Source organism: Ostrea edulis, chromosome 9 (assembly GCF_947568905.1).
Source record: "Ostrea edulis chromosome 9, xbOstEdul1.1, whole genome shotgun sequence".
Classification (NCBI taxonomy): domain Eukaryota; kingdom Metazoa; phylum Mollusca; class Bivalvia; order Ostreida; family Ostreidae; genus Ostrea; species Ostrea edulis.
Window position 1 is genome coordinate 42390986 of NC_079172.1, and position 20193 is coordinate 42411178.

Here is a 20193-nt window from a genome sequence, read left to right on the forward strand (position 1 = left end):
CGTATATCTTTGTTATTTTAAGAACCAGTGACTTAAAATTTGGCATGCAAGTAGTTAAAACATTAATCTATGCAAGGAAAACGACAAACTACGCATAGCTTACCTAGTTTAAGATTTTTTAGGCATTTGAAGCGAGTGGTTAGTGTTTTTTTTTATCTGTGTCAGAGTTAGACCCCTTTCTATATTTATGGTATCACAGAGTTCGGGCCCAAAACGGGCTTAGCCCCTGTGGGTAAGACAGATGGTGTATGTGTCGTATGTCGCCATCTCTTTGGGAGTACCGAGCCTATAATGGAGAAACTTGCAGGCTGGGGAATTGTGGTGAATTAAAGGAACCAGCAACGCGCCGTAAGACAACCTCTTTGTGAATTTTATTGTTAGCTGTTGTTAAATTAGAATTAAGGCGAGGGAGATTATTAGACTCTCAGGGTGACCTAGGACCCTATACAGTAATGAAGTAACAAAAAAACTTCCCAAATAAATTTGCCTTCCCTGTATCCTTCCAAATGTTTGCACAAATTATGAAATTTAATTGGTGTTGCTTCCAAAGAATCTATGGAACTGTTATTTTGAGCACATAATGCATGGATGGTTGTTTCTGCACTTGCTGCAAGCATGCTTGTACCTGCATCCGGGAAAGAAGGACAACTTACTCCCCTATTGAAGTGATTACAGTACAATACTGCGGTACAGTCTACCTGGTTAAATGACCGCCTTGTTTCTGATGAACATAAGTCCGGTTGTGGGTTTCTTACCTATTAGAAATGTACAATAACCAAATTGCTTGGTTAATGTTGCCCCACGACAGTTGTGGATGACTAGCTATTCTGAGGAGAAATTGCTCCTTAAATCTAAATCAATAGCAAGACCTGGTAGGACGATGTCTCGGGGGTACTTAAATAATTCTTGAGCCCGTGTTGGAAATTTTTTAACATGATGCTAGTGAAAATTATGAAAGCGAAAGTCCACTTGTCAATAGCGAGATAGGAATTGGTCTTAGGCTTGGCAATGCACAAACGCCCTTCCTAGACCTTAATATCGCCTTGTGAATTATAATCCTGTACTTCACACGTTGTTTTAATTAGACGGGAAAGGTCTATGAATCTTCCCTCTCACATTTGAGTCTTAATATTCAGCGGGATATAGGCGCCCAAAGAATCATGGCAACTAATTTGTTGGTAAGGTTGAAAGGAAAATGGATCACCCATTCTAACATGGTACTAAGGTCTGATGTGGACGTTGTGGGGATCTCCTCGTCGGATGTAATTATGCAACAATGGCTGAACTTGTCGTGGGCAGCGTGGTGATGGTGGGGTCACAGGGGTGCTTTGTTTGTACCGCTTTCCTTTCGTATGACTGAAGCTCTGATGCTCTCTCTTCTTTTCCGAGATGCTCGAGTGTTTGTTTTTGTCTTAACCGGTGTAACGGGGCCTCCGTGGCGTAGTGGTTAGGGCATCGCACTCAAATTCACACTGCCTCTCACCTCTGGTATGTAAGAAAGTTCCCCAGTTTATTTGCGGAAGGTCGGTGGTCTCCTCCAAGGTACATTGTATCTGGGTTTTCTCTTCCACCAATAAAAACTGGGCACCACCATATAACTGAAAAATTGTTGAGTGTGGCGGAAAACATCAATCAATCAATCTTAACCGGTGGCATTGTCCTCAGAATGGCAAAGATGTTGTCGGATGCTAATTTGAAAAATGGCTTTCCTATTTAGAATTTTGAAAAGGACAGTGACATCTGGTGACTGTTGTTAATTAATTCATACCGTAGCATAGTCGTAAGGTCGTACCGGTGTAATTCGGATAACAAGAGACACCCTGGGTGACAGCCCAATATACAAACCTATACTAAATTAATAATTGACTATTTTATATAAAATCAAATAATCTTGAGTAAAGTAGCAAATGTGTAAATATAGAAGGTTATCATTACTTTCATATCCAGTTTAATTCACTTCGTCAATATTGCTCTGCCTTATTAGGGGGTGGTGGGTTTTTTCGGAAGTCGAAAGACACTTAACTTTCAATGATATCTGTAAAGATTTGATTTATGATGAGTGTGTCCATAGTTAGCAATATTGTTCAGTTAGAAACATCGCATCTTAAGAAATGAATTTTTGTCCCGTTAAACGTGTGTTCAAAACGGTTCTCATTACAAGGATAAAATATATGAAATAAAAGGATTGGTGAAGCGCCCTCTGTAACCTCCCAAATGTACTCTTCCTAGATGAGCTATCATGTTTAAATTGACATACAGCAAGTAAAAAGGTAATTAAAGACATGTATGTATCGATCATTAATTATCCTCTTCCCCTATAGTTCCGGTACATCCCTTTCTTGTAATAATCTGATAAGATTCTGTCAGCAAAATAAACACATGATATCTTTAACCAAATGAACCTGTGTGTTGCACATGTATCTGATATGACGTGCAAATCCATTATCAATTTTTTCTCTCTTAAAAGTGCAAACTAGACAAAATGCAATATATGGTAATTGAATTAAAAATCGATTACAATAAGTCACTCTCGGGGCTATATATTGCTCATGTTATATCCAAGGGTACAGCAGGGCTCTACGACGCACGATGAAGACAGTATTTTTCGCGATAACGGTTGCCGCGTGTTTTGGTTTGGAAGTTGGTGCCTTGACGCAGTTTGAACAACAGTTTCTAGATGTGAGTATCGTATCTAACAGGAAAACAGAGTAACTTCAAACATTTGGTGATCATATGTCCAATGAATACCAACTATTTCGATACTATACATCAAAAAACAACCATGTGACCATTTATTCATATTGAAATTGAACTATTGCAATGTACATCATGATTCAAATAATTTTATAGGCTCACAACACCAAGAGACGTGGCGTTAGTCCAACAGCGACTAACATGAGAGAACTTGTAAGTAAAATATACCAACGGATTTAGATATTCTAATTGTACAGTGTAGGTGCAACTCCAATTTTAACCGTGCGATTTGTTTCTTCAAAAATTGTTTAATTTAAAAGTACATATGCAACATGTGACAAGGATTGTCCATTTAATGTTTGAAAAAAATCTTACATATCGTTGGTTATCTCTTTAATCCCGTTTTTCCTAGTGCATGCAGTCGTCGATTTCATTACTAACTTCAAATATATTTTAAAAATATACATTTTTTTCTTTAAAAGTTGTTTAATATAGCGATATAGGTTATATCTAACGCTTGCGTAAACTATGGGGAAAATTGCTCGTTGAGTTTTTGAGAATCATTCATATCACGAGTCCCGTTCCTGACATACATGTATGCAACATGCAACAAAGTATGTGCATGATATATACTGATACGCTGGTGAAGAATACTTCTAATTTTAGTCAAGAAAAGGATCAAGGTTTTTCATTTTTATCTCTTGAAACAGAAAGTAGGGTAATAATTCGGGTAAAAGTTGAGTTTCTTTCTTAAAAACTGTAAATCAAACAGGGAGATTTGAAGAATCATCACGTATCATGTGATCTGAATATGTATTCCTACGCGAATCTTTAGCTAAAAGGAACGTGTATATGCATAAACATTCTCGATTGATTAGATTAAGAAAAGATATTTGTATACGGATTTGATGTAAGATGTATCCAAACTTCTCCTTTCTAAATGACATTTTGAAAATGGGTGGGTGGGGGGGGGACAACAACCAAAAATGTTGTTCATCACCAACTATCCATTTGCCTACTACCGACGTAAGTGAGCGGATCTAAATATTTGATTTTAGACGTATTGTGAAAAGCAATCAATATATGTGAGTGGATCCAAAGTTTTGACCATATTGAATTTCTTTAATTTTTACACTATGTCGGGTCTACAGTAAAGTCGAAATTAACTATGGAATGTCTGATGTTAGGTGTAGCCTCCGTACAAGCATTGTGATTAAGAGTTCTCATATTTATTATCGTGGTAGAAATGGAGTGCTGAGTTGGCATCGGTGGCCCAAAATTACGCAAACAAGTGCATATGGGGACACAATGAAAACAAATATGAAGAAGCTCCTAGTTTCGAAAGAGTGGGGGAAAATATAGCTTGGCGTTCAGGTAAGGACACTTACAATAAATCGTGATTGTATAATTAAAAAAAGATACAAAGGACAATGTAATTCAAAGCAAACAATAACACGGCAACTGAGAGAGAGAGAGAGAGAGAGAGAGAGAGAGAGAGAGATGCTACAACTGTATGGATGAAAATAGAAATGACAGTGTGATTACTATTTTCGCCAAGTTGTTTTTCATAGCTTCGTTTAGATCACTTTTGATTTTTCCTGGTAGGCATTCCATACGAATTGTCACACTCCCTTTATATATCGTTTGTTGTGTGTATGATTTTATATTTTCTGTGTAGTTGTATTTTCTCTATGCATTCAAGTGCATCAACCAAATGACTCAATGCATGAAGTAACAATGAAAAGCCGAGGTAATAACTGAATGATGGCAACAATTTTGCATGATATTTTAATTGTTCATTGTTACATATTGCTGCAATAAACTTTTAAGTCCCTTCAAGTAGAAATTATCTCCATTGATTTCTAAAGAACGGATTCTGTCATAGAAAAAGAGGAAAAAATATTCTATGTTTAGGAACTTTGGCATTCCTTTCATATCGTTGACATTACCTTTATCCAGTTTATAATGATTTTTGTTGGAAAATGACGGTTTCAGCCCAAAATTCGGAAAGGGAAAATAAATTTTGGTGCAGAAAAGTTTAGTTGTGCATTTGGACAGTCATTTCCTATCATTTCCAGTTTTTCACTATTTTTGTTTTAGAAAAAGGTAGGTTTTCCTACCTAAAATGGTATTTTTTCATATATATTACCAATAGTATATATATCTTACTTGTTGAACAGTTTTTAAAATAAATCCTAACCTCAATGTTTTATTAGTAGCCTCAAATGTATGAAAAATGTGGGTTTTCTTCTTAAAATTTCAATCTTTAACAATTATATTAAAAAAAGCAAGATTTTACCCAAAAATTACAGTCAAGGAAAGAATATATTCTGCTGTCAAAAGTTTTAATCTAACATTTCAAGGTTGAAATTTGAAATATGAAACTTGTTTTTACTGTATGTTACATGAAATGGACCTTTTCTTCAATTTCCAGTTTTTAGCGATTTTCATGAAAAAACACATCATTTTACCCCAAAATTCCAATTTTCCCATTGAAATACAAAAGCCGATTTTTTATATGTTGTTTGCATGTGTTTTCTTGCATGAATAATCAAAATTTCATTTCTGTTGCAATTACTTTGAGGTTTTGCTCATATATAGCTAGATTGACTAGACTACTTGTACTGAAAAAACTCTGGCCAGTTTGATTAAATAAGGGGAACATTATTAAAAATCTAGACAGTTTGATTTGATTTAAACGGAATATTGAAAATCTAGCCAGTTTGATTAAATCTAAGCGGAACATTAAAAATCTAGCCAGTTTGATTAATTTTAAACGGAGCATTAAAACATCTAGCCAGTTTGATTAAGTTTAAACGGACCATTAAAAATGTAGTCAGTTGGATTAGATATAAGCAGAACATTAAAAAAATCTAGCCAGTTTGATTAAACTTAAGCTGAACATTAAAAATCTAGCCAGTTTGATTAAATTTAAGCGGAACATTAAAAATCTAGCCAGTTTGATTTTAAGCGGTACGTTAAACTTCGCACTTACTGTTGATGATATGAATACCAAGATGATTTTTAAAAATAGTCATTAGATATAACACAATATCTACACTTCCAATGTTTTCACCTTCGATAAATTTACCTATTGAAATAATAAGCATTTCCTCACGAATGGAAACGATGTGAATGAATCTTGATAAATATAGTACGAATATTTTAACGACTGGGAACCACTCGGATCACCTCGGTCGATTCCATCTAGATGTAGGGTATCGGAATCTGCCAAAATTTGCCGAATGGGCTGGGCATATTCGAAAGAAACGAAAAATAAATTTCATTTATTCTTCATATAGGCCAGACGGCTCCTTTAGATGTCGTCACTAATTGGGATAATGAGAAAAATTTATTCAACTATTTCTCCAACTCGTGCACTGGAGATTGCAGTCACTACACACAGGTCAGTAGACAAAGGACTCTGTGAAGGAAAGTGAGAAACGATATCTAATTTTTCATGCAAGATTTTAAGATACTGTCTCTTTGGTTGAAGGTGGTTTGGGCGGAAACTGAGTACGTGGGTTGCGCAGTGGCACACTGCTCTCCCCTGGAGGGAGTGAATTGGGACCCAGCCTATTATTACGTCTGTAACTACGGAGAACGGTAAATTCATCAATTCGTGACGAAATGATATGGCTTGTCAAGTATTTGCTGTCTGTACACCACCGTATGGTTTTGTGCTAATAATTATGAATTTTAAAATTTATTTTGTGAATTATCTATATTATTATGAAAAAGAAAAACCATAGTCTATTTAATTCAGAATATTTTTCGTTGTATTCTGTTAATAACACTCATTTGAAGTCAGCGCTTTAACATGGTAATTAATTTACATACCGGTAGCTTTATATAATCGTTCAATTTTAAAAAACATTGTCTAGTATATGTATGTATATATGTACAATGCAATGAAATTTGTGATTTTCTCACTCATATGACATTCTGTAACATCAGTATTTTTTCGTTCTTGATTTTATTTGTTTCAATTCAAAAGTGGAAATATGAATGGAGATCGGCCCTACGTTAACGGAAGTCCTTGTAGTCAGTGCCCCTCGGGTTATACCTGTAATGACAAACTCTGCAGCTCCTAAATGTAAGTACATATGTGGCGAATTAATATCAAAGAATATATCCCGGAAAATTATCAATTCAAAGAATTTCTCAGATTGAATTTTGGTAGCATCTTGTCTCTTCTTCCATGAATTATGAATGCAAGGTGATGCACTCCTATATATATATATATTTTTTTTTTTTTGGTTTGAAAATGCAACCGTTTAATCTATTTGATGATTTCAGGTCATATGATGCTGCCATTGCTGATAATGCAAGAAGAAAGAAAGGGATCGAAGAACGATAGCATGAAATTATGCATTATATACGGAATGTGTTTATAAATACATGAACAAGTATACCCAAAGAGTTGTGTTGGTACTTTCACCTAATTCAGATTCGGATTCTTTATTTCCTCAGCTCATCGGTTATAAATACAAAATATTTACAAATATATACAAATAAGGTAGTAGAGGATGAGTAGACAGACAAATACAATTTTGAGGATATAAAATCAAAACCTAATAATGTGTATACAAGAGCAGACATACAAGCGGAGGTTGCACCACACCATCTCAAAAGAAGTCACTCATGATGTTTTTAATTTCTTAATAGCGAGCGGCCCGAATAGTTCTAATGGTAACACGTTTTATGGTCTGTTGGAATTCCCATGGGCACGAATTGAGATCCTTTTTTAGTTGACATGCTTTTATATTCTTACGAGGCAAGCTTTATTCAAAAGCTTATACATGAGAAGAAAAAATCTCTATTTAACTTGTTGTGGCCTTCAACTCGATAATTAGATATATCGACATTTTATCTACTACCAATAATCATTTTCATTCATATGTCGATTTGATATATCCCACTGAATTCGAAAAAAAAAGACACCACAAAGTATTCTATATTTGCTTTATCGAACGTAGATGTTAACGGCAAACTAATAACTCAACTTTATGACAAACGAGACGACTTCAGCTTCTCCATCGTCAACTTTCCATATTTATCTAGCAATATTCCAATATTACCTGCATATGGTGTTTATGTATGTCATCTAAGACTGATTCGATACGAAGGAGCATGTTCTGCGCGTGATCAGTTTTTAAATCGAGGTAGCTACTGACAAATAAGTTGATGTTACAGAGGTTTTAACAGTCTCATTTAAAGTCAACATTTTGCAAACTTTATGGTTGTTATACGATCTAATTTGCAAATACAGTCTACCATTGCGTCGATTGCTGTCTGACGTGTTTCATACCGATTGTTAGGTTGTTCTTTACATACTGATTTTGACTACGGATTACTCCAATTCCTTGATGAAGATATAGGGCTCATGGCGGGTGTGACCAGTCAACAGAGGATGCTTACTCTTCCTAAGCACATGATCCCATCTTTTGTGTGTCCAGGGGTCCGTCTTTGTCCTATTTTTAATTTGTAATATTTATAGGATTTTTGAGATTGCTCACTTTTCGTAAACTTTAGATTTCCATATACATCTTTCTAAATGCTCATATTACTCAATCTTTCACAATTCAAAACATGTCAGTACTGTATACTCACACATCACGATTTTCTTCTTCTTTTTCCCCCCTTGATGATTACTCACCATAGGCGTAGCTTGGGTTCGAATATTACCGAGGCAGGGGGTCTGGGTATCGACATTTTAACAACGTAAAAGGTGGGTTTTTTTTTTTTTTTTTTTTACCGAGGCAGCTGCCTCGGTTGCCTCAATGGAAGCTACGCCACTGCTCACAAATGCGTATACATAAGTTTCTCATTCACAGCAGTTAATGTTTTCGTGAGGAGAAAAGATAGGATCTTGATAGAACACTTACTGGATCCAGCAATATATCTTTGTAAGGGTTTTTGTGACGTTTAGGAATCCGGGATAGGTACGGTAACTCATATTCACACGTCCCATTGACTGGGATATCAAATAATTTTAAAACTGATTATAAAGCATGATTTTGAAGATTTACCATAAAACCGCTAGTTTTAGACTTACCTGTGTAGAGTCTGAAAATATTCGCATGTTGTTATAATATGAATATTGTATGCTATTGATGAATATTATATCCTTGTCCATTTATTACATACATATATTTATTCTTTTCGGAAAAAAAAAATCCCAATTTGTTTTTTTTTTTAAATCGCACAAACAACACGCCTATCAAGTAATTAGTTGTAATTATCGTCCTGTAACCTCTCTATGGCGTAGAACAGAATAAATTAATAAAATCTTAATTATTCTATACAATCCTGATTCCATTAAAACATTCCTCTCTTGAGACGTACATGTACAATCTTATTAAATTTAAATCATCTATGATAGCTACACTTGTAGCGTAATATCACAGGCATCTAAATTCTAATCCATAAATTGATATATGATATGATATGATTTATTTTCCAAATTAGGGCCCTCTTGGGCATACAGCATACATGATTGTTAACATTTCAATGTGCAATGTTTATGAAAATGATAATAAAAAGAAAAGAATAAAAAAAGCAAAATATGCACTATTAGTATGAGCTCAAACAATGTTCATAACATGAGACATTTTGAACATGATAATACTTAATGTATTACATGTAAGTGCCACCGTGTATCCTAATGCAAAACAGTCAGAAATACACACAGGAAGAAAATATTTACATGTACATACATTAGTACGGAAGCCGATAGGTGCCAGGGTATAGAATAATATTTATTTAACTGGCGGCCGCCACTTAATTTATGTGGCGGCCGCCACTTAATTTATATGGCGGCCGCCAGTTAATTATATGGCGGCCGCCAGTTAATTATATGGGGCCGCCAGTTAATTTAACTGGCGGCCGCCATATAAATTAAGTGGTGGCCGCCACTTAATTTATATGGCGGCCGAGACTCAAATTAAATCATTTATATGGCTGTCACCAGTTATTCAATTCCTCTCTCTTTCTCTATCTCTCTCTCAAAATGAAAGGGGTGCAATCCCTCCCAATGCTTAGTAATATGTATGTGATATATATATATACAATTAAGAGCATTAAATTATTGTTTTTCTATTGTACTGTTAAATACGTAGAACCACGGGGCTGACCCTCCATTTTTTTTTTTTGACAACGTTCAATTTCTATTATTTTCACATGCAAACTATAATTATTTTCACATGTGAAATAAGATTAATTGGCGGATTGGCCCCCACCCCAATCGTTTGGTGGTAGTAATGAATGGTAAAAATGTAATAATGAATTAACTGATCAATTGAAGGATGAACGGAGCCCCCTCCCTCCAATTTTGGAGATCGAAGTTTGGACAAAAGAGACATTTTAGGTTCTTTTTTTGCTTGTCAACAATTGTAGAAGACAATTTCTCCTCCGACTGTCCCTATACACTTTGAAAAACGATGTTGCGTGTTTGCGTACTATTCTAAATCTTTCCAAAATAATCACTCAGCGATACGAATTACATTGTTTTTGTAAGCCGCCATATATGAATTAAGTGGCGGCCGCCAGATAAAATAACTGGCGGCCGCCAGTTAATTTATATGGCGGCCGCCACTTAATTTATATGGCGGCCGCCAGATAATAAGTGGCGACCGCCAGTTAAATTAAGTGGCGGCCGCCACATAAATTAAGTGGCGGCCGCCAGTTAAATAAATATTAATTCTATACTCTGGCACCTATCGGCTTCCGTATGGAAGTAGTCGTGTGCATGTTTAAAATGATAAATTAGAATGCTGATTTTCGATCCATTTTACTTTTGACATTATTTCATGCTGGTTTTGAAACATAAAGCTCATAATACGTGTATTTACATTAAACTAGTACACGAGTATATCTTTTTAAATCATATTTGGATATTAAAGTTTATGATGAGTGAAAATCACCAAAGTCAATGAATGCTGATGCAAGAGTAATTTTTCTTATTTCATGACAGGTGAAGATTACGGAAAGTGATCATCGAGCATGATTAAAATGACCTGAATGCACTCTTAGATTACATGTGATTAAGGAGGGAAGGGATATAACACGCAATAAAAATCATTGAATGTAACCATGCAAGCGACGCATGTTCGTTTGTGTTGGGAATTTTCAATTGACTGTACAAATATCAAAGTCTGTCTTGTGATTGGGAAGCTGAACCTTGAACTAGTTTAAAACTCATCTTTAATTAATGAACAATTTCATTAATTAAAGATGAGATTTTAAACTGTTTCAAGGTTCACCTTCCTACCGACAGGACAGACGTTTATTTTTTTGCATGGAATGAATATAAATGTGGATTTGCTCAAAGAACGCAGAGAGCAGCGTCTTGTTTTTCTGTCGGAGCCGTACAATCAATGAATAATAAATCATGGAAGTTGACGGACCCGGAATGTGAATTTAAAACATTTTTTGCATAAATGTAATTGCTAATGACTAATTATTGATTAATCAGACCCTATACATGTATCTAGGAATATATAAAAGATGAGAGAAATATTTTTAATCTACTCTCCTCAGAAAGATGTGGACATTATCACTTTCTTTTGTAGTACAGTTTATGCTATGTCTACAGAAGGCCTGGGCGGAAGTGGATGCCTCCGCCATGATAACGGTGAGTACCAGACAGGCAGGTGTAAGAACCTTCATTTAATTTTCTAGAGACAAAAAACATTTTCACTCATTTGAAATTGTTACATACAACATGTACCAAATTTTATGTCGTCTGATTGAAGGCTTTTGTTATAACATATCGTTCGAGGAATCATACTATGTCATATTTTACTGTACATATGACATAAATTGGTTTGGGGTAGTTTACGCTTATAAACCACAAAACTTTAAGATTCCGTTGATTTTCTATTTCATAGAAAGCTTAACAATGCAACGTAACTGTGCTCCATGGTGCAATGTCAAATTTTAGAATAAGTAGTGCCGTCTTGGTTGTTATGGGGGGGGGGGGGGGGGGGGTCCCATACCCCGTTACATTATACAAACATTATACAAATTAAATCTTCAGCGTGCTCAGCCAATTAAATTGCGTGATACAAGTAAAATTAAATTATTTATTTTTATAAAAACTTTAATCAGCATTTCACTTAAATTTCATGTTCTCAACGATCGTCTGCAATGAATTGACATGCAAAATAATCGTTTCAATGTTCATCCCACCTATATCTTTATTTCTCTTGCAGGCTCACAATATATACAGACGAAATGTTGAACCAACTGCATCGAACATGGCAGAGTTGGTAAGTCGAACTTTAAAACATCGAATAATTCCCCCCCCCCCCGATATCTTGGATTTTTTTTTTCGCGTTTTGACATTAAATTGGTAAAACCACAAACGGGTATATAGAAGTTTTCTCTTCTACTAGTATTACACGCAAACCTAGACACAGTGAAACCTGTCTAATCCGAAATACACTGAGACACAAGATTTCTGTCGTGATGCACCGTATGTCGGAATAAACAGTGTAAAAGCAAAGACAGAAAAAATGAAACAGAGAATAAAAACAAGGGTCGGAATGCCCAGTGAAACAGATTGCACAGGTGTCAGATTAGGCAGTTTGCATTGTATTTTACTTAAAGAAATCGAGAATTGCAATACGTATAACATACATAAAGCTCAATTTTGCAAAAAATTAAATTGATACATTTTGCACCCTCCATCCGATAACTTTTTAAGAATTTGATAAACCATCAGTCATCAGATTTCATTTTTTAACCTTTTTTTTTAATTCGCACTAGAGTTTTTAATTCTATTGGATTCAGAAATGATTGTCCACCTCCTCCTCTCCTCGTTTCCCCTGACTGACGAGAGACAACTATACATGTAATAATTAATAGTCTCTTAGCTACCGGTATGTAGATGATAGTATATCTGTATAGTAATTTCATTTTGTTAAATTGTCGTAGAATCTTTTGTCAACAAACCGCTGTACCAAACATAGAAAGGAAATCTACGCGAAGACGAGGTTGAATTTGTAACACGAAAGAATTGTTCTGGAATCCCGTGCTCTCTCTTTCAGCAATGGAGTGACGGACTCGCAAGAGTCGCGAGGCAGTGGGCGGAACGATGTCAATTTCAGCACAACCCTAGAAGAAATAATCAATCAGTATTTAGTTCCGTTGGAGAAAATATTGCATTTACCAGTCAAAGTAAGTTATGGAAGTAGTAGTTTAAAAGCGGATAACAATGAAAAGGTGGTACTCAAAAGGCGTCCTCTGTCAGAAACCATGAATTAGCACATGGTTGCATGCATTCAATAAATTTGAAAGTAAATTGTTTGCAAGGAAGGACGCATGCATCGTCGGAATCCACGGGTTTTCTCTCCGGAAAGTGCAACAGTAACGGGGAGAAAACCCGTGTGTTATGACGACGGGACGCATGCATTTGTAATCGCAATTTTAGATAGCCACCGGAGTCTTTCACTCAAGGAGACTGAAACGACGCAAGTTTAGACCGATTTCTTCCTTTGTCAGTTTGTGAGTTGAACTCTCACGTGTCCTTATACGGTATATACACAACCGTAACTACTCGGCTATTTCCGTAACCGCAAGTAATTCTGGGTTACGGAGAATGGTGTGCGTGGTCCGATTGGGTATGTATACATATTGACTTCCATTTACAAACGGATTCTCTTTGACCACCAAAGGAAACGAATGCTAGGCTCTTGAAGAATAGATAGTTTTAAGTCTGGTTGACGGCTGATTATCAATATCAGTGCACTATGACTATGCGTAAGATAAAAAGTATATATGATGGATACATGTAGGGTCAATCTGATCATGCTCGTCATTTTCCGTAACCGTGGTTAATTGCAGTTACGGAAATAGCCGAGTAGTTACGATTGATGTACGATTCTGGTCGCCGTGGATGCAAGGAATATTCAAAATGCATTTATGCATACAAAAAAGTAGACAACTGTCAGTTTGTGCATTAGGGACCGGTCAATATTTATTGGGGAGTTGGCCCGGTGTAAAGTGCACTAGGACACACATTCATTTTAGCTTACATACTGATAGGACTCCAATGTTTTTATTTTCAACACTGATAGGACAGCTATATTTTTTTTTTTTGCAAATGTATCAATGAACAAAAAATATTATAAAGTATTTCAAACATTTAATTCAACTATCTTACAAACAATAATACTGAATATTGTGAGCATGCTTTATTTCATGTCCAAGTTGAATTACTAGAGAGTAGAAACAATGAAATACTGGACATTTGAATTTTTTAAATATTAAAACATGTAATTAAAATTCACAAAAGAAGTATTCATATAATTTTTTTAACACTCTAGTTTTCCTTTTAGCTCTTACAAGTTTATTGTTATTTCGAATTTCGGTTTGAGCATCACTGAAGAGACATTATTTGTCGAAATGCGCATTTGGTGCATCAAAATTGATACCGTATAAGTTTTACATTACGACCCCTGGGTCGAGGCCTCTGCTTGTGGACTGTTAGTCCCCAAGGGTCTCTACAGTCCAGTAACTACGTACTTCGTTACTAGCTTGAAAATACAGATGTATATTTAATTGCTGTGATAACATTTAGAAATTCATTTCAAAATTAAGGATTATCTCTCTCATGCATAGCTCTGATCCTTGGACGAATTTGGCTCTAGTTTTTTGTTTTTTTTTTGGCACTCTAGTTTTCCTTTTAGCTTTTACAAGTTTATTGTTATTTCGAATTTCCAAATTTTCGGCTTGAGCATCACTGAAGAGACATTATTTATCGAAATGCGCATCTGGTACATCAAAATTGGTACCGTATAAGTTTTACATTCAGCTGTGAATAACATTGCAAAAATTACATTTAAGTTTTGCATGGATTTCAATAATTGAAAGTAAAATTGGTATATCATGTTGGTCATAACTTGAAGGAAAGAGACCAGAATTTAACTAAAGTCTAAACACATCTTTAATAATTTGTCAATACAACCGTGTGATAGAGAACAGAACGGATAAGATGCCCCTGTGGTTAAATGCTGTCTACCTGATCAAGATATAGAGCTCACGGAGGGTGTGACCGGTCGACAGGGAATGTTTACTCCTCCTAGGCACCTGATCCCACCTCTGATGTGTCCAGGGGTCCATGTTTGTCCAACTATGTATTTTTTATTGCTTAGAGGAATTATGAGATTGATCACTTTTCGTTATCTTCACCTTTCACAGAAAATACCGAGATGTGAAAAATACTTATATTAAAGTACACGAAAAAAGAATTCAGTAAACCAGTAATTAAAAGATATGCAAAATGTCCATTGCACTTTAAACATAGATTTAACAAAGAAGAAAAAAATAAGATAAAAATAATGAGATTTGTAACTTCACTAGTCAAATTACCGAACCAACACGACAAAGTAAACAAAAGTTTCTCAGGAGCTTGAATCGCTCAGCTGCACAATGGTGAGACAGATTTTAAATGATAATTATGAAGAACTCCAGAGATTTTTAAAATGAAGTAAAAATGTTGTTTAATCATACATATATATTTATTTATTAGATAGGACACATGCTTTTTTTTTATTACACATCTGATATAAGACAGCATCTTTTAGCTGAAAGCTCAAGTGAGCTAGCTTTTCTGATCGCCTGTTGTCCGGAAAGTGGAAATTTACACGAAAGATTCCTGACATAGTGCAAATTCAAGTTTATTAAAATCATGGTTCCCGGGGTAAGATGAGACGACAATAGGGGATCAAAGTTTTACATGCAAATATATAGGGAAAATCATTAAAAATCTTCTTCTGAAAAATCACAGGGCCAGAAAAGTTTACATTCACATGAAAACTTCCTGACATAGTCCAGATTCAATTTTGAAAAATCATGGCCCCCGGGAGTAGGTTGGGGCCACAATAGGGATCAAGATTTTACATGCGAATATATAGGGAAAATCTTTAAATATGAGCCAAGGTGACTCAGGTGAGCGATGTGGCCCTTGGGTCTCTTGTTTTGCATGCTTAGAAGATAGGAGATAGGGTTTTCAAAATTGGAAATATGGAATGCACCCGTCCCAACCCCCAATAAATATTGACCGGTCCCTTAAGCTGTTAAGACAAAAATGTTACAAACCAATGAAACCCATTAGCAAAACACCATTTCAAAATTCTGACTTTTATCGTGACCTCTAAATTGAAAAATGCGCCGATTAAATGAAATAATCGCTCAGTTTAGTCACATTTTAAAATCTCAACTCTGTTTCATAAACATTTCGTCAAAATTAAAGTATTCTTAGGAAGATGTTGTTTTTGAAGGTTTGGTAGGGATCCTGTATTGCATTCATGACATTAATTAGCGTTGAGCGATTGCTGTTTTTCATCAGCTATTCATTCGTTAAAAATTATCTGTCTATCACCAGGTGATATGAAGGATGAGAGCTTTGTAGAAATGTGGTACAACGAGGTGAAAGATTATGACTTTGAGACGAACACTTGCTCAGCCGAGTGTGGCCATTATACTCAGGTAACTAGCATTATTTAATTCCTCTGGTTTACACGGACAAAAAAGAAAAACCCACCATTTAATTACTCTGGTATACATGGGCAAAAAAAACACCATTTAATTACTCTGGTTTACACGGGCAAAAACACCATTACTCTGGTTTACACGGGCAAAAACACCATTTAATTACTCTGGTTTACACGGCAAAAACACCATTTAATTACTCTGGTTTACACGGCAAAAACAATTACTCTGGTTTACACGGGCAAAAACACCATTTAATTAATATTTACTCTAATTCTCACGGGTAACAAATACTATTTACTCTGATTCTGACAAATAACAAACACTATTTACTCACTGGTAACAAACAATACAAATATTTACTCTAATTCTCACAGGTAACAAACAATACAAATATTTACTCTAATTCTCACAGGTAACAAACAATACAAATATTTACTCTAATTCTCACAGGTAACAAACAATACAAATATTTACTCTAATTCTCACAGGTAGCAAACGTACACTATTTACTCACAGGCAATAACAGTACAAATATTTACTTTCGTTCATGGGAATGTTGATTTTGTTACTAAATGAAAGAGGTGCATGCCACCACACAATAAACACTACACAGATGCAGTGGCGAATTTAATGGGGGCACGCCCCCCCCCCCCCCCTCTAAAATTTTCAAATTTAAGGTAAATCGGTGTCCATTGTTCAGAAAAATAAAAGAAGCAATAATTTCTTCCCCTCCCGGAGAAAAAATGGCAAAAATCTTTTGATTTATTGAATTAGTTTTCTTGGAAGAACTTTTTCCCCCTAAAACCTCTTAAAACTTGGGTTATTTTATTATAATTTTACATTATTAGAAATAGTAGAAAATTGTAAAAATTAATACAATAGGAGACATATTTCAAGCCCTATAAAATCTGTAAAATTCAGGAGCTTCCGGGGCGGGGGCTTCGTCCCCCGGGCCCCTAACAGGGCTTCACCCTAGACCCTCTGAATCCGCCCCAACAGATGTAAATATCGATACATGAAATGAAACACACAATGAATACCACATTACAGTGTTGTGTATTCCTTCTATATAATAAAAAGGTTATATTCTCTTTTATCAGGTTGTATGGGCCACCACGGAGTATCTGGGATGTGGAGAGAGATACTGTCCGTCCTTAGGGGGCTATCTCGTTGTGTGTAACTACGCACCTGCGTAAGTACATTTCCTACAGTGACAGATCTAGAGGGGTTACGGGCATTTCAAAGCCACTTTTGGTTGAATTTTTTTGTCCAACTAATTTTTTGTCATTTTTGGGTCTTCAAACCACCTTTCTTGTCGGGAAAAGGTACAAACTTAGGTCGCTTACACCCCCACCCCCCACCCCTTCCAAAATAAATTCTGGATCCATCACTGCCACCGGTGCACGTTAATTACTACACATTTTTGAAATTGAAATTTACTAATGTTTATTTCGCACTAGCGAAATCTTTGGATGAGTTTATCAACTTGTATGTAATGTATGCATGACTGTTAGTCTTTTATTATTCTTCAGGTATTCTTATATGCATGTACATACGTACGTAGAGCAAATATATATACATATATATATATATATATTTAAAAAATATGAAAAGAAAACACAGAAATCCTCCGTAAAGCTTTAGCGCTTTCATTACATCTTCAGAAGAAGGTAAAGCTTTTGAAGATGTAATGAAAGCGCTAAAGCTTTACGGAGGATTTCTGTGTTTTCTTTTCATATTTTTTTAATATTAGTATCCGATTACTGAGACTCTATTTCAATTTTGGATGTATATATATATATATATATATATATATATATATATATATATATATACATATACACAGTGAAACTTCTTTAAACCGGCCGGCTCTCGGACCGGAAAAAACGGCCGGTTTAGAGGGATGGCCGGTATACCGAGAATTTAGCAATTATAGACATTTTATCTCAATATTCACAAAGTAGGTACTGTTCACTTTGATCTGGTGATCTATGATCAATTATCGGTGGAGATCAAATTAGTCCGCTTGTACCTAAAGATAATTATGAATTACAAGAAATATTCTCGCTGAAATCATCTAATTTTAAACTGAAAATCTATAACAGGATACATAAAGAAAACACAGAGGCCTATTATTGGAATTCCTCTTACCTATAAAAACTCTGTTTACATTCATCGCTTATGTCATTAACAATTTTGTTTAGACGTTTTTAAAAAGTACAGTAGTAAATGAAATTGTAATTTGAATATTTCTTTGGAATTTTAAGTCTAAGGAAACCAAGAAAATTAATCTATCTTTTAATAATTATCATTAACAGTCATGGGTTTGTTCTTTATTAACTACCACTTATATCCATACGAAAGTATGGCGAAGCAATATGGCGTTTGATAAGGTATTCATTCAATAATTTCCTAACTGTTTTTTACATTTTGTACAGAATTTGGAAGGGTCTCTTGGATTAGCTAGGTGTCAATTAACACGCTTGACAGCACAGGTAAACAATAGAAATTGAAGAGGCCACTAGTGTTTTTCACACCTCCGATGGATAATTTCATACCTGGCCAGTGGGTCAGTCAATTTGCACACCTGGACGATCTTAATTAACATTTGGCCAAGATTTTCTTGTCTTCAAAAAGTGGCCAGTATGTTAAGGGTAAATTACACATGTTTGTTAACAAATGTACTTTAAAAAGTGGCCGATGTCCGGTTTTCAGGAGTGGCCGGTTTTGTAAGACTTTCTTTGTAAGGAAATGTTAAGATTTCTGCCGGGACTTTGAAAATCGGCCGATATTCAGGGAGAACCGGTATTCTGAGGGGCCGGTTTGGAGAAGTTTCACTGTATATATATATATATATATATATATATATATATATATATATATATATATATATATATATATATATATATATATCCAAATTGTGTTTTTAAAAAAATATATATATATATAAACATGTTACATGGCCGACAGGTGAAGTTGAAATACAATTTGCATTAATTTACTTCTTCCTAATGTTTTTAAAGTATTTGATTATATTTCAATTTCATAATATTCAATATGTCATATTACTGTCTGACTATGTAGCTTTAAACAGTATTGTAATGTAATTCAGAAGCAGTACCTAGCAATGCAAATCTAGTTTGTATAAGATAAAACAAAGCGATACTAGTAATTAACAAATTTTAAATCTATTTAATTGTCTTTTGTAGGGGCAACTTTCCAACACAGCCCTACAAAAACTGTCAACCGTGTAGCAGATGTCCAGATGGATATAAATGTTCGGACAGATTGTGTCAACCTCCTTAAATGATTCCAGCAATTTGTCAACCTCCTTAAATGATTCCAACAATGTGTCAACCTCCTTAAATGATTCCACCAATGTGCCAACCTCCTTAAATGATTCCAGCAAATAGAACATTTGATTGGGTGCGTGTACAAAGGCGTGTAAATATTAACAATGACATTAATTTAATTTTGTGTGATGGTGCATGTTGGAAAGTTTGTTTTGTTGAAAGGTTTTCAAATCCCCTCTTGTCTTACCGATGTTTATCTGCAAAACCTGTTTACTACATGCAAGTCAAAGCATAATTGTACCATGCGACAATTATAATTATGTACGTGTGTGTGTATCTACAATAGTATATCATGTTGTTACAATAAATTATTTAATATCACCTTGTATCATAATTTTCATCGCCATAGTCTGCTAAACTTGGTATTACATAAAGAATATCAAAATATTCATTGCAATCATTCTCATGCATAAATGTGCAATTCATATGTGCATTCAAATATGTTTGTGAATATATCATTGACATTTTCCCCCTAAATGTCGAGGAGGATATATACAATGATTGTTTTTAAAAGTCCCAAGAATCTGAATTGTTTGCGATTATAATTATTGGACAGAAAGGTATAGAATATAATGGAACTTTTATCGGCATTTTTAACTACATGCAAAGGAAATGAAATGTTCCTTTTCTTGAATTCAATGACAAT

The 20193-nt window shown here is 35.0% G+C and overlaps 2 protein-coding genes across 2 annotated transcripts; both read left to right on the forward strand.

Moving 5' to 3' along the window:
• Positions 1-2589: 2589 nt before the first annotated feature.
• LOC125660136 (GLIPR1-like protein 1) lies at positions 2590-6788 on the forward strand. The gene is made up of 6 exons (XM_048891978.2): positions 2590-2679; positions 2851-2907; positions 3939-4068; positions 5997-6100; positions 6191-6300; positions 6692-6788. Exons 1-6 carry the CDS (start codon positions 2590-2592, stop codon positions 6786-6788), a joined length of 588 nt encoding a protein of 195 aa, XP_048747935.2.
• Positions 6789-12676: 5888 nt separating this feature from the next.
• On the forward strand, positions 12677-19936 carry LOC125660135 (glioma pathogenesis-related protein 1-like). Its single transcript, XM_048891976.2, has 4 exons — positions 12677-12876; positions 16085-16188; positions 17295-17386; positions 19404-19936. The coding sequence occupies exons 2-4, from the start codon at positions 16090-16092 to the stop codon at positions 19498-19500; spliced, it is 288 nt and encodes a 95-aa protein (XP_048747933.2). The 5' UTR covers positions 12677-12876; positions 16085-16089; the 3' UTR covers positions 19501-19936.
• The last annotated feature ends 257 nt before the right edge of the window (positions 19937-20193 follow it).